The 16,607-nt window shown below is 34.3% G+C and overlaps 1 protein-coding gene across 2 annotated transcripts in view; it reads right to left on the minus strand.

Annotated features, from left to right (window-relative positions):
- Positions 1-1,984: 1,984 nt before the first annotated feature.
- Zip48C (Zinc/iron regulated transporter-related protein 48C) overlaps positions 1,985-16,607 on the minus strand; it is a 403,382-nt gene continuing 388,759 nt past the window's right edge. For both annotated transcript variants that reach the window (XM_069845972.1, XM_069845971.1), the window contains one exon: positions 1,985-3,424. In XM_069845972.1, the coding sequence (XP_069702073.1) occupies positions 3,346-3,424 (79 nt within the window). In that variant the 3' untranslated portion in view covers positions 1,985-3,345. The remainder of the gene's footprint in view (positions 3,425-16,607) is intronic.

Genomic DNA, 16,607 nt, shown 5'->3' on the forward strand with positions numbered 1-16,607 from the left:
ATATTAAATACTTCGGTTGCTCTGCAATAGACTGTGTTTTAAACACGTGAGCAAGGAATAAGTAAAACGAAGAGAATAATCGCGACCACTAACGAATAAAATATACTCGTAGTCTTCTTAATTCATAAGTAGATTCGTTGGTGAAGCACGTTCATAAATTAATTAATCAGTTGAATTAGATTTAAATTATTACTCCACAAAATAAATGTGAATTTCATATGTTATCTAATATATTCAAAGCTTTCAATTTCAAAATAATAGAAGTTTATTGCGTTAAAAGTGATAAAATGAAGAGTAACAACTGTCGATGCTAAAATGAATTCATATAAATTAACTTCTAATAATAATGGATTTGAGGGAGGTGAGATATGATGATAGAGACTTGATTAATCTTGCTCAGGATAGAGACCAATGGGGGCTTATGTGAGGGCGGCAATGAACCTCCGGGTTCCTTAAATGCCAGTAAGTAAGTAATAACAGAATGTCATTTTACATTTCAGATGCGTCAATGTGAAACTTGTACATCTGAATCTCCGGACAAACAATTTCACAAAATTTGCATTTTATGTAATACTTCAACAATATTGAATCTGTAGAAGATGACTGGTTTTTGGAAGTAGCAAGTGACTGGAGGCTTTGGAAGCGTTTGGAAAAGGGGAAAAAAGTTCAACTTTAAAGTGAAACTCCCGTACATCAAACACAGAGAAACTTAATTTAGTGGTAGTAATTATTTTCATTAAATTCTTCGTTTCATGTCCGGACAAGACACTGAACTGGATGGATGTGACTGCTGTTCTTGGTATTTGTAGTCACTTAGTAAACAAACCTGAAGCTCTAAAAAGAATGGCGGCAGCCTGTGCGCTATAGAGAAGTGAAACTTGGAAAATTATAAGTCAAAGAAGAAAGCAGATTACACAAAGATGAGATGAGATATTGTACGTTGTAGACGGAGTTATAGACAATGGCAAGAAAGGAAAATAAATGGTTCTAAGTTTAAATAATTAATATACAGGGTGTATCAGAAATACGGCTATACGTTTAATTACATTGTGTGATGACAGTATTATTGTTACAGAAAATATGATATTAGTATTGGAAAGAAAATTCTTCAAATAACAACAATACCATACCAACGTCATTAGTCAAGATGGTGCTGAACACGCAACAGCAAATTTCAGTTGCAGTGTGAGCAATAACATATGAAGAGTTCGCGGGAAAAACGATGAATGTCACAGTTTTGTTAAGGTTGATGTCATTATCTAATTAAATGGATCACTACGAAATTTAATGCCGTTCTTATGAAAAATGGTAAAAAGGAGAATTATCACCACGAATACAGTAATCCTTTCCTTTATTTTGTATAGAAACAGCACTACATCATGCAGTTATAGACTTAATTAGATCATTATCTAATCCTTAACAGAAATGTGACATTCATCATTTTTCCCGCGATCTCTTCATATGGTAATGATCGTGATTTTAACGTAGCATTGCAGTCATCGACTGTGGGTAAGTGGAGAAAACGATTGCCGGCAACGGGAAGCATCCAGAAAGGAAAACCTTCTGGAAGATCTCGCAGTAGCACGGATGCAGGAACAACGGGAAGGATTCTGGAACCCACAAAAATCGACCCGCCAAGCTGCACATGAGCTTAGTATCAGTAATACCAATGTGTTTCGTGCTTTGAAACGTGAGCAGTACCAACGTGATTTACGAAACAGGTGGATGGGAAGAAGAGGACCAACAGAATGGCCAGCCCGTTACCCTGATCTCACAGTCTGTGACTATTGGTTTTGGAGTTATTTTAAAGAGAAGGTTTTTTGCTCGGAAACCTCAAGACTTCGACATGCTGAAAATAGCAACTGAGGGAGAAATTCATGCTTCCAATGGACATGTATCATAAATCAATCAATGACTTCCTAAAGCGTTGCCAGTTATGATTGGATGTGAATGGTGAACAGTTTGAGGCAATAAAGTGACTTGGTTAGTATTGTTGTGACTTGTTTAATTTAAAGAATTATCTTTCCAACGGTAATGTCATATTTACTGTAACAACAATACTGTCATCACACGATGCAATCGAACATATAGCTGCATTTATGATACATTCTATGTAATAAAAACTATTACAAAATGTTAGGCCACGTATACGGAATAGCAACAGAGCGGCATTAGAATAATTATATTAATTATAGATGAATCTGAAGAAGAAGAAGAAGAAGAAGAAGAAGAAGGCATGTGTGGCGCCGGACGTAAAGACAGTTTCAACCATGGACGTCACAACGCTTAAAGTAGACAAGAATATGAATATTAATATTAAACATATTAGTTATTTAACTCTTGAAGAATTTATAGAGTAAAGTGGCAATTATACCGTATTAACCAGAGCTGCAATGATATTAAATGTGATGTATTTCTTACACTATACAGAGTGTTTCAGAAATAATTTGATAAACCTTGGGGGCATGTTTCTCACACCAAAACAAGGAAAAAAGTTCATATAAACATATGTCTGAAAATTCTTAGTATTTTAGTTATTAATGAAAGAACATAATGAAACAATTGATAATGCATATCAACAATTCCATGGTCTGCACGTTCCCCCGACCTCAATCCTGTGGATTTTTATCTGTGGGGCCATCTAAAACAATTGGTTTATGCAGCAGGCATTCCTAATGTAGAGACACTTCATCAAAGTGTCATGGAAGCCTGCGAAACCGTTCGACACCGTGTGGGAGTATTTGAAAGGGTGCGACAGTCCATGATCCGACGAGTGCATGCGGAAGCAAAACAAGAACATTTTGAACATTTGTTACGAGTTTTTGAATTGATTAAAGTTGCAACACTTGCTATCACGCTGAAAATATCTAGCAGATGTTTCATTAATAACAAAAAAACTAAGGATTTTCGGACGTATGTTTATATGAACTTTTTTTCTTGTTTTGGTGTGAGGAACATGCCCCCAAGGTTAGTTAAAGTATTTCTGAAACACTCTGTATATTATACTATGTACGAGTATGTGCGTATTTATGTCATTTGAAATTAATAATAAATGTTTTCTGCATTACAAATAAAAATTATGAAATGCAATGCCGATAAATACATACGTATTGTTTGAAATGAATTTGGATGTAAATTTGATGTCAACTTTAAACAAAAAAGTTACCGATTAAAGTCAATGAACTAGTATAATACTGTACAGTAATCTATTTATAAGGAACTTGTACACAAACCTGAAAATGACACTGATACAAAATAGTTCATATCACATGTACGAATCACATTGAAGAACCTTATTATAGAAATGCGTCGGATCGCCCGGAAGGACGGAACTGAATGGTGATGCTAGCCCAGCCCCACATCCAGCACCATCATGACGATGAAGCCCCATATGCTGCCCCATGTAGCGTATTTGCCGTTGCCACTGAAACACACAAAACATCTCCTACGCATTAACATCTATTCTGACACTTCAACGTGTAATCCATTGCATACATTTATGTTCCACATTTTAAGGGAGGAGACGGATGAAATTTTCTATATTATCAGTTACCAGTGACAACCTTTCTAAGAAAATATTGTAGTTATTTTTTTAATATGTGGTGATGAAGTTGTTGTGAGAAGAGCTAAAACTTATCAAGAAAGAACATTGTTTAAATAAATATAATGAACGGTTGAGGTAAAGTGCTGATATAATAGTACCGTAAACTGGGGTTACTTTGAACACAGAGGAAACTTTGACATTAGGTTTCTACATGCTGCACTTGTTACAGATGGAGGTAAATTTGGTATTAGAATGATATTATGATAATTTACCTCCTTCTATAACAAGTGGTGCATGTAGGAACCTAAATATGATTTTCTGAAAAAATGTTCAAAGTTTCGTCTGTGTTCAAAGTAGCCCCAGTTTACGGTACCTGCCATAACAAGACAAACAAATAGAAGTCACGCATTATCAGCAAAGCTTCAAATACAAATTGCTTTACAAATTGGGATGTTGATTATTTTCCAATGCCATCTGGTCTTTCTGTCCTAGACTAGCAACACTTCCAGAATGTTTTCCTAACAATCTAATACCAATTCATCAACTGCAGTAATTTTTGCTGACTTTCCTCCTCCACTGCCAGTTCATCTGACATTGTCAACTTTAGCCTACAAATTAAACATAAAATACACTACTTTATGAATAGATCAAATGAGTAGCTTAATATCAAAGACGGACATCTGACTTCAATCGAAATTTAGATAGCTGTGGTTTTTTATACAAATTTTCATGCTTTTGCCAGTTATAGTGAAACCATATGCAAACTCTAATATTATATTTATAAAATAAATTACCTTAAATATTACAAAGAACACTGTGAATTAAAAAATTGCCTCTAGATCAAAACTATGGAGAAGACAGATGTCCGTCTTTGATATTAAGCTACTCAAATGTAAAACTGAAAAAAAAAAAAAAAAAAAAAATAGCGAACTTTTCATCAAGTCATAAGTGGCATTCATGTCGGCAGTAGACCTACTAGCTACATAATATGTTCATATTATGATACTGTGAACTTGAATTGGTACTTATCAAAGTTACTTTATTAATGTTGATCCAGTAAGTGTCACTACCATATGCATAATCTTTGTTCTGAGGTATCAGTTCCATAGCCTAACACATTACAAACTTTTTATGCATTCGTTTACTTCATCATTTTTTTGTTAATATGCTTGAAAAAGCACCGAATAATATATTCTTTGATTCATTAAACATATCGAGTACAGTTAATTTGCTTTCGATTGATGGAGTTTCAACCGAAAAGAGAAATCAAAACCAAAACATAAATAACTTAGCCTTCTAACCTCAAATAACAATACCTACCAACGACTATAAACAAATGAACTCAATCAGCTGACTAGTGAAAGAGATCATGTGACTAGTAAAAAATTGTCACAAGTTACTAGACTGGTGAAATAGTTTGAGAAACAGAATCTACTAGAGCTGATGAAATACATTCTGGTAACTAGTAACTGGTGAACGAACTACTAAACTAGTATTTTTGAGAAACAGGCCCCAGAAAGATGAAAAGTGAAACGAATAAATTCATCACTGTTTTCAATTGAAGTCTGCATATTATGCAGACATTTATTCGTAACACTTTGTCCTTTGGTTTTAGGGCTTGCAGCAACTGTAGTCGGTACGGATGAAATCGCAACCGCTTGCGATGAAACTTGCCTTAAAATCAGTGTACCATTTACGGATTATAGGCCCACTGGGTGGATCTGCACCAAACTTTGTTCGGTAATGCCGTTGCACATTAATAACCGACTGGTTCACATGAAAATCAATCACACAAAAAGCTTTTCTGTTTCTATAGCAGCCATTTCTCCTCAACAACGAACAAATTTGTTTGTATGTTTATGAGGCATTATTACCAACTAGGAAAACAATGATGCCACAATTAAACTTTTTTAGTTTCTCATTCCATTGGTGCTATTTTCATGCACCTCAGATTCATAGAGTGTAAGTTACACGTGTTTGAAACAGGAAAGGTCTTTCGTAGGAGCCCTATAGTATTACCATAATCTAGTATATACAGTTACGAAGCTCAATACGTAGTAAATATGCATCCATAGATAGTTGCTAACCACTAAGATCGCTACTATCGCCTCATTACAGACAATGCGAAATAGTACCTGCACAGTCTATTGTTTCTAGTACCTTCATAAACTCAAGCTTCGTGACTGTAGATACTAGACTGTGGTATAATAATAATAATAATAATAATAATAATAATAATAATAACAATAATAACAATAATAATAATAATAATAATAATAATAATAATAACAATGATTTATTTTAGCTGGCAGAGTTAAGGCCGTAAGGCCTATTCTTCCACTCAACCAGCAAAAAGTATACATACATATGTATCAACTTACAAAGAATTCAACAATTTGATTTAGATAAGAGTTACATGTATACAAGAGTTATTTACGAATTAAACAACAAAATACTATGAACTATTAATTAAACACTGAAATACAAACTATGTAGCAGAATTAAGCAAAAATATATAGAATGTTAATATATTTCAAATAATGTTAGATAATAGAAAGAGATTATTATGAGACAATTTTGAAAATACAGCACTATCAGGATGCATGTCTAAAGAAAGGAGTAACAATGTAGACATTGATAGTTTAAGTCAGTATGATTGGAGTGAAATGCTAAGAAGGTTATCTTTCAAGCTGTTTTTAAAAGTGTTTATTATCTTGCAGCCCCTAATACTTTGTGACAGGGAATTCCATTGTCGCGAGGTGGATACTGTAAAAGATGATGAATAACGAGATGTTCTATAAAGAGGTATACTTAACGCGCTACAGATAAATGATCTGGTATTTACGTCGTGGTTAGAGTATAGATAAGAGAAAGGAGACGAAAGGTAATTTAGTATTGAAGTGTGCAGAATTCGAAAGAGCAATGACAAGGAGTGTAAAGTTCTACGTTCTTTAAGTCGGAGCCACGAAAGACTTGCGAAGGACGGTGATATGTGATCATATCGTCGGATGTTGCATACGTATCTGACGCACATATTCTGAACTCATTATGGCTTTGAAATTAAAAAAAATAATAATAAAGGTTATGAAAATAGGGACATAACTGGTAAAATCCAATAATCTGAAGTAGACCTATGTGCATACCTTTTTTCTTTTTTTCACAAGGAAGTTTCTTTATGAAAATATTGTCAAAAGGACATATGGACATGACGTTCTCATGGTGTGCTGATAGACGTAATACTATAGTGGGCGGACTACCTACATTACTAAGTGCCAATCAAAGGAATGAAAAATCAATAGAGATGTAAACTTAAATTATATCGATCTATGAGAAGCACAGAAAGATGAAAACAAAGGGAACTGCTCATACAATACACTATAAAAATGTATAAATTCACGAGGCTTATATCCAAAATAAATAACATGTCAGCTGGGTCTATCTGATAAAACACAAGTATTTTAATTACGGGTTTATCAGCCCCTTTATTCTTGTGAGGTCAGAGCAAGTCAAGGAGCTCCGTCTTGTCAAGCACTCACGTTCGACCAGTAAATCACATACGGACTGTATATTGATACTGATTTGCACTTTGTTCAAGACATTGACCTATATGTTTAGAACCAGGATGTTTGTTTTGTGAAGAGTGTGTCAATGTGTGTCAAGGACTTGTACACGTCGTGGCATTTTAACTCCACGTATTATTATACAATTAGCATTACGTTACAATTCTTTCTAGACTAGGCTACATCTTTTAAACGAATGAAAGAATCGATTACGCAAAAAAACATTGAAGAGAAATTCAGCAACGGCGATCACTTGTAATAAAATGTACCGAACAATTAAAGAAAACAGTCCCTCACTATTTCTTTGCTTTCTACCTTCAGGAACTTACTATTTCATTTCATTTTGTGTTCTGACTAAGGGAGGTCTGTCACTGCAAACCCAGCTTTATCCAGTCTTTCCTCTTTGTTTCCTCTTATGATCCATGAATCTTAATGTCGTCTATCATCTGATATCTTCTTCTAACCTGAACTCTTCTCCCGTTCACCATTCCTTCCAGTGCATCTTCAGTAGGCAGTTTCTTCTCAACCAGTCACTCACCAATTCCTTTTCGTCTTCCTGATCAGTTTCAGCATCATTCTTTCTTCACCCACTCTTTCCAACACAGCTACGTTTCTTATTGTCTGTCCACTTCACGCATTCAATTCTGCTCCATATCCACATTTCAAATGCTTCTATTCGCTTGTCTTCACTTCGTCGCAATGTTCATGTTTCTGCCTCATACAATGCCATACTCCATACGAAGCACTTCACTAGTCTCTTCCTTAGTTCTTTTTCCAGAAGTCCGCAAAAGATGCTCCTTTTTCTATTAAAAGCTTCCTTGGCCATTGCTATCCTACTTTTGACTTTCTGGCAGCAGCTCATGTTACTACACCCCAACACTGAATTTGTACAGAAGTATCGAGTATGGCTACTTTTTGAAAAGCTCTTAATGAGCGTTATTCAAAAATAAAATAATATATTGGGCGTTCCATTTAAAATAAGAGAGTTGGAGTTACTTCCGGTTAAACCGGAAGTAGAAAAAACTCGCTAATACCATTATTGAGTTCTTAGCATATGGTTATCCTCTCATACCAAGTTTCATATCACTGAACGGTATGCTTCAAAAGTTACTTAGGTAGTTCATTTATTATTTTAATATTCGATACACTTTTCTGTTTTCTTGACTTAGCAACACTGAATTTGTATAGAAGTATCGAGTGTGGGTAATTTTTGAAGAGATCTTAATGAGCTTTATTCAAAAATAAAAAAAATATTTTGGGTGTTCCATTTAAAATAAGAGAGTTGGAGTTACTTCCGGTTAAACCGGAAGTAGAAAAAATCTCGGTAATACCATTATTGAGTTCTTAGTATATGGTTAATCCCACATACCAAGTTTCATGTTACTGAACCACATGCTTCAAAAGTTATTCAGGTGTTGCGGAACTTTTAACTAACCCTATATATAAATTAACGTAATTCACATACTGCAACTTTATCATCAGAACTGTTCATTTGTTTCACATAAGTAGCTATGACAATATGCCATTACAATAGTTATATAAACGTACAACCAGTATTCAGTGATTATTCCGTGTGTCAATTTACATTTCCCCCGGCCTGTAGGCGTACCTGCACGCGCCTCTAGTATACCTACTATGCTTACGTAAACAACAACCCTCTGACGAGACAAACTAGTCGCGTTGTAGTTACCTTCACATCAGAATGACTTTTTTTCCGCTGTCTAGTAATAATAAACGAACATAAAAGTAGAGTCTGATCAAGGTTCTAATAAAACATTCTGTATTTGCGCTCTGAAACTAAAGACGCAGAATAGATTTGCTTACGTGCATTTTGAAACAGATGAGAATGATGCTTTGAGTGGAAGTATTACCTCATTGCGAAAATATAAGCAAGTGTCGTTCTGGAGAAGCATGCGCTCCATTGCTTGCGGATTGCCTCATTCAACTCTTCGTTATCTAAATGACAGCGTATTTACTACATTAAAACGAAGATTCCTCTTTAATTCTCAAAACACAATCTTCAGTTTTATGAATGGTATAACAAGATCCTGATCTCAAGTTGCATACAGAGACCCCGGATGCAGTTCATTCAGTTCGTCCAGGCTTCGATGGCATTCGATGTGAGTGGACAGTATCGCTACTCAGACTATTCTGATTTACTTTATTAAATAATAAATTCAACGACTGCTACATTGCTGTCGTTATCTTTAGCAATCGTCTCCAGTCAAATTTTGCAGTTTGAAATAAAATGGGACTTAAGTGAATATACAGGGTATAAGGGGTATAAGTGTCATCCTTTTCACAGTCGTCGGGGACGGTCTACAGGATCAAAAAATGTCCATACAACATAGAGTCAAAACTTGTTCCTTTTCTCAGAAAAAATAATCCTTTTCTTATTTTATTTCCGTTATACTGCTTATATCGTTAGTAAAATTACAAAAATAATTAAATCAGTAGATATATCTAGCAAAGAATTAATATTACAGTAGTTTAAATAAATATTTTTATTTACTTATTTATTTATTTAACCTGGTAGAGATAAGGCCATCAGGCCTTCTCTTCCCCCTACCAGGGGTTTACAACTACAATATTAAGAATAAAATTAAAATTATAATTACAATTAATATTAAATTTACAAATACAATAAAAATCAAAGTACTAAAAGATTAACTGATTAATAAAAGCTAGACAGTTTATTGTAAAAGTTACGAAGAGAAAAACTTTTTTTTTTATTAAGTAAAAATTAAACCTACTCTACGCAGTGAGAAAATGCTTAATAAGCGTGCTTTTGAACGCTACTAAATTCCGACAGTCTTTGATGTCACTGGGTAGGGTATTCCACAAGTGCGAGAGCGAGACTGTGTATGATGATGAATACGATGATGTCTTATGTATTGGTATGGCTAGTATGCGGCTATTTTGCGTGCGTGTGAAGAGATTATGATATGATGACAGGTAACTGAAACGGGAGGCAAGGTAGGTACAGACGTGGACAAATTATTAACAAAATGGACGATTTTTATGATAATTCTGTTTACAAAATTTGACTTTTCAATTTAGACTACATTTGACAATTTTGGATATTTCCATCATTACAGTAGACAGAAATATGCAAAAATGTCAACTGTAGTTTAAATTGAAGAGTCAAGTTTTGTAAAAATTTATAATAGAAGTCTTCAATTTTGCTAATAATTGGTAAATTAGCAAAATTGTCAACTGCATTGAAGAGTCAAATTTTGTAAAAATATAAAACAAAAATCTTTAGTTTTGCTAATAATTTCGGAATATCCAAAATGTCAACTGTAGTACAAATTGAAGAATCGAATTTTGTAAAAATATACAACAAAAACCTTCAGTTTTGCTAATAATTTGTAAATATGCACAAATATCAACTGTATTCCAAATTGAGGAGTTAAATTTTGAAAAATATACAATACAAATCTTCAATTTTGCTAATAATTTGGAAATACACAAAAATGTCAACTGTAGTCTAAATTGAAGAATCATATTTTGTAAAAATATATAATAAAAATCTTAAATTTTGCTAATAATTTGTCCACGTCTGTAGGTGTAGAGGTGTGAAGGACTTGGAAAAGGAGAACAAGAGAATGAAAATTTCTACGTTCGTTAAGCCGTAGCCAGTTTAGAGTTTGGAAGGATGGGGTAATGTGGTCAGCGCGACGGACATCGCAGACGAAGCGAACACAAGAATTATGAACACGTTGTAATTTTTGCGACTGGTTGACATTGAGATCAGTCAGTAGAAAATCACAATAATCGAAGTGGGGCATTACTAGTGTTTCCACTAGTATTTTCTTGAGTGATAGCGGGAGGAATTTTCGAATGCTGTTTAAGGAATGTAGTATGGAAATAACTTTTTTTGGTAATATGGGTTACTCGGTTATTCCAGTTTAAATGCGTATCAAAGTAAACTCCAAGGTTTTTAACACACGAAGCAAAATGGATTATTGTGTCGTTTAACTTGACTGGAAGAGCAGGAGTAATATTGCATAATAGACGTTGATGTCCCACTAGAATTACTTGTGATTTTCTTGCATTGAGAGTCAAACCAAACTTTCTGGCCCATGCAGATATAGATTCAAGGTCCTCGTTAAGATATTTGTGAGTTCTATTACGTTTTCGTGAATTAAATAAAAATGCATGCTTAAATTTGTTAATATTCTGGCATGAGAGACATGGCAACGTGTTCAGCAGGCAGTACTCTGCACAGACGTACGTACATGTCAGCTGAGTTCAAGCTTCCTGTCCATAGGTCTACTGCCGAGCGGATGACAGTTCAGTACAGGGTATTCGATAAACAACTTACAATGTCATTTACAGTTAAGTAATTTATGGAGAAAGTCGTCGTAATTCAAGTGAGACAAGAAAGATGTACCGTCAATGTTTTCCTCAAAGAAGGTTACCTAATCGGCGAACTTCTGTAGCAGTTCTCAACGATTACTAGGAACTAGAAGTCTCTTATCCCGTTTCGAAAATCACATAACCAGAAATTTGTTTAAAAATGATACTGCTTTACGGAAGCGGGAGAGGTAAAAATTTTGCATTAGAAAAAAGTTCGTGTGATTTTGTGCAGAAAACCATTATTATTTATTTTTTAGACATACAATAAAAATGTAGCAATATTGTTACATAAAATGTACATTTACCATAATGTTCCATTAATGAGATTGAAAGTTTGTATTTGCTGCTCGTTTTATGTAAACAACAGTATTGTCATGGTCCTCTCCTGCATTAGAACATAGCATCTGTACCGGTATGTCTGTACCGCTTGAGCTGTACTGTGTACTTACAAACCAACTCTTCCCCATCCAGCAACGTTGCAAAACGTCTAATATTGTAAACTTTAATACTTAGTTAAATAGTGCAATTAGAAAAAAAATTGCAAGGACATTTTTCTTCCTTATGGCATCAGTTAAAATAATGGCACTTATACTCCTCACACCCTATATATATTTTATATATGGCACGAAGCGTGGTAGACTTTGGCCCAGGTAAAGGCTGATCCACAATAAACCGGGAACGGGAACGAGAACAAGAACGGAAAAATTGTTTAAAATAAATGCATTTAAATGTGAGCGTTCACAATTAATGAGAAGCTTGCCGGAGCTCGGGAACGGGAACGTTCTTAGAGTTGGCCAAGTTTAAACTTTGCCGTTCTCGTTTCCGATCACAGCCTACTAGATTCATTCTGCTGTTATCAAAAGCTATTTCATCGTCGTATATTTTGTAGCAAGATGGCCGTGATGTAATTTCTTGTTCATTCATTGCTTGCAACTGACTCGGGACTTCAGTAAAATCACTTTCAATATAAACTACGTTTATATGTGATCAGACTATCATGTGAATTCAATTCTTGAATATTCCATGACTTAAATTTCGAGTTGGTTAATCTGTGTTTATGTCGAATGGTTTGTACTCATGCGAATGTCATTGGTCAAGTGTACACAAACAATATCAGAATGCATAACTACTAAGATTTTTCAAATCATCCGTCCTCAAGTGAGGTTGACCACTGGGATCCGGAATTAACAAACATAAAAGATAAATGGAAATGAAACGAGCAAAAATTTACGTGTTAACATATAGATGATAGTGTAGAATTTGAAGAGAGGCCTTCAGAATTTCCATTACAATCTTCTGAACCTCATAAAAGGGAATTTGAAAGGATTTAAGGATATTACTTGTAAATTTTGGTAAACAACCCCTCGCTCCAAATAGTAAGCCTGTAACATCCCAGTTGTAAAGCGAAATGCCATATTTTTCACCGAGGTATGGAATACAAGGTACATATTTAGCTCGCTTGTCATCATTAATCTGCAGTGCTTGATTTGTGTCTCGTTCAAAGCAAATCGTAGGGTCTAAGACCATCGCTTTCTGGGTTCTTCTATTGATGGCCATTATATCGACTTTTCTATGAGAATCATCTTCAGACACACAATGAATCTCCTCATGTACTTCCCATTCTCTGTTTCTTAGCAGGTTGGCAATTGCTGTACGGGCACGATGGTGTCTGTTGTTACGCAGTAGCTCTCCCTTCTTACAGAACCCCAGTACATGGCCAAGTGTTTCAGTCTCGCTGCAGCCGGAATGGCGACAACGAGTAGTACTGAAGGTTCTGCCAGGATTGACATACGTATCGATATGCATAGCCGTTTCTGTTCTCGGTTTATTGTGAATAAAAAATCTTCATGTTCTCGTTCTCGGTTTATTGTAGACCAGCCTTAAGAGTGAACTCCTTTGAAATAACTGTTACATTATAAAATGGATATGGCGATGTGAGACGTGAACAATAATGAATGGTAATGGTATGATTACTCCACCTGTTTTTAAATGCATTTCATGCAGTAGTTTTTCATCGTTTTCTATATTTAATTTCGCGTCCAACCATTTTATTCATTGACTCACCACTAACGGCATTAGATAAAAGTAACATATGTGGAATTACCGGTTCATAGATTTCATTTTCTCTTGAAGTCAAATGCAACGGATGCAATTTTCATTGACTCCTCAATACGTCGTTTATTTTTAATTAAAGCAAACAATATCTGTTGTTTTGGCATCATACGCTGAAATATTTATTTTTACTATGTTTACTGTGTAACTATTTTAGTAAAGAAAGTTGTATTTCCTAAACAAAACTAACAGCGACAACTACGCCAATAAAAACACAGCACACTTGATAAAATACATTAAGATTAAAGGAGATATACTACAGTTGCATGAGCATAAAGTCCCCATACAACTGAAGTATATCTCCTTTAATCTTAATGTAGGCTATTTTATAGATTTTATAACACTGTAACAAAACCTTAACCAAATATGTGTATTTTATCACAGCGCACTTGACTTCTAAACTGTAACAATCAAGAGTGAAAATTCTGGCGATTTAAATTTCAACCAATCAAGATCGGCCAACAGACTCAGCTATGCGAGTTGTGTCACCAATTAGTCTTTCTTAAAACACCTTACATTGGAAAAAATCTTCAAGGAAACTACAGCCTAAAAGTCTACATAGACCTATGACAACTTATTTTAGTTACTGAAAATTCATAAAAATGTTTGAAATCTCCGAGGGGGATGGACATCCTGGAATTCGGGGACGACGACACTTTCATCATTTTCTACAGAGCTTAGTAGGTTAGTAATCTACACCTGAGGTAGTGATTAGCATAATTCTTGTTGAAATAAATAGTAAGTTTTATATGAATCACTCTGATATAAGTAGAGGTGAACACGAATTCTGAGAATATATTTGGGACTTCTACGGAAAAAGAAGGTTTTCACAAAAATTGCTCTTCTTGCTTAATTTATGTACAAAATTACGTTAGTTTTATAAAGTAATTTATGAAGACTATTACACTTTTAGGAGTAAATCCACAAACGATTAGGGAAAATAAGGGAATTTTACTTGAAGCAAGTACAGAAATAGGTTTGGAAGTAAATCCCGAAAAGACTAAGTATATGTTTATGTCTCGTGACCAGAATATTGTACGAAATGGAAATATAAAAATTGGAAATTTATCCTTTGAAGAGGTGGAAAAATTCAAATAGCTGGGAGCAACAGTAACAAATATAAATGACACTCGGGAGGAAATTAAACACAGAATAAATATGGGAAATGACTGTTATTATTCGGTTGAGAAATTTTTATCATCCAGTCTGTTGTCAAAAAATCTTTAAGTTAGAATTTATAAAACAGTTATATTACCGGTTGTTCTTTATGGTTGTGAAACTTAGACTCTCACTTTGAGAGAGGAACATAGGTTAAGGGTTTTTGAGAATAAGGTGCTTAGGAAAATATTTGGGGCTAAGAGGAATGAAGTTACAGGAGAATGGAGGAAGTTACAGAACATAGAACTGCACGCATTGTATTCTTCACCTGACATAATTAGGAACATTAAATCCAGACGTTTGAGATGGGCAGGGCATGTAGCACGTATGGGCGAATCCAGAAATGCATATAGAGTATTAGTTGGGAGGCCGGAGGGAAAAAGACCTTTGGGGAGGCCAAGACGTGGATGGGAAGATAATATTAAAATGGATTTGAGGGAGGTGGGATATGATGATAGAGACTGGATTGATCTTGCTCAGGATAGGGACCAATGGCGGGCTTATGTGAGGGCGGCAATGAACCTCCGGGTTCCTTAAAAGCTAGTAAGTAAGTATTACACTTTTACTACGTCATACTCCTTTTGACTGATAACACGGTACGGAAAAACCAATCACAGCTGCTTGTCCTAGAAATTTTATCACCTCCCTAGCAATTATTTTTTTTTTGTTTGCCAACATTGTACTTTCAATAATTGTACCTTTTAAAATGAGTCATGTTTATTTCATCAACCTTAATTAAAGCTTTTCTATCATTTACCTTGTTTATATTATTTAGGTTATGTTATATCTTCTGCTATACGAGATTATGGATAGTCACGTGTCGGAGATTGTTTAATAAATATTTGATAATTGAAGTGGAATGCAACTGTTTTAATAAAAATGAAACTGAATCAACAAAGCGTTCTTGACTAGTTAGACTTCAATGAAGATTTATATAGTTGGCACAAGTGATAACAAGAGAACAGCTCATTATAACACACTACTGCCATCTAGCAGAATATTTGTAATGATGATATGGTACAACAATATATTTGAAGAGAGTTTAGTATTTTCGTAAGTCAATATTTTATTGTATTAGAGTAGTACTTTATTTCTTCTAATCTTTATATACTTTCTTCTAATCATGTAAGTCAATTAAATCCCACTCGAGTTTTGATTTTCTCTAGATAAATCAAAACCCCTAATGAAATTACTGTAGATAAATTTCGAGTTCTATTTTCTCTCGGGTTTTCCATTTGCGGTAGAATTTTGTAGATAGGCCTACTATCTTATCTGGAATAACAATTTTTAAAACATGTGGTTTATATGTGTTACTTCAGATTATATATGACATAATGCAAAAAATTAGCGAAATTTGAGAAAATTGACATTCTGTGATATTTTGAATCAAGGAACCGATTAATCTTCGCTAAAAGTGATTACAATTAATATATAATTAATTTCCCCAATGAATTCACCTGTAGGTAGATATTATAAATAACATACCATACGTACAACAGCTTAGATAAAATCGCTCTACAAAGCATACAGTACCATAAGCTGTCTTTTGGTACCAGAGTTCCTGAAAACGGTGTAGGCCTACTTCCGTGAAGTTCTTAGAACTGTTAATTGGATGGAGTTACGCAATAAGAGATCAACCGACAAAAGCATGTTATCGGGATATTCACTACTGAAGGAAATTTTGTTGTTTATTAAATATTTTACGCAAGAAGTATTATGACATTCGTACTGTTACAAAAACTAGCACAAATAATAATAATAATAATAATAATAATAATAATAATAATAATAATAAGACTAACCTATTTTAATAACAGACCAGTAGTTGAGTTAATATTGCAAAGTAAAATAGACAGACAGATAGACAGACA

Source organism: Periplaneta americana, chromosome 14 (assembly GCF_040183065.1).
Source record: "Periplaneta americana isolate PAMFEO1 chromosome 14, P.americana_PAMFEO1_priV1, whole genome shotgun sequence".
Classification (NCBI taxonomy): domain Eukaryota; kingdom Metazoa; phylum Arthropoda; class Insecta; order Blattodea; family Blattidae; genus Periplaneta; species Periplaneta americana.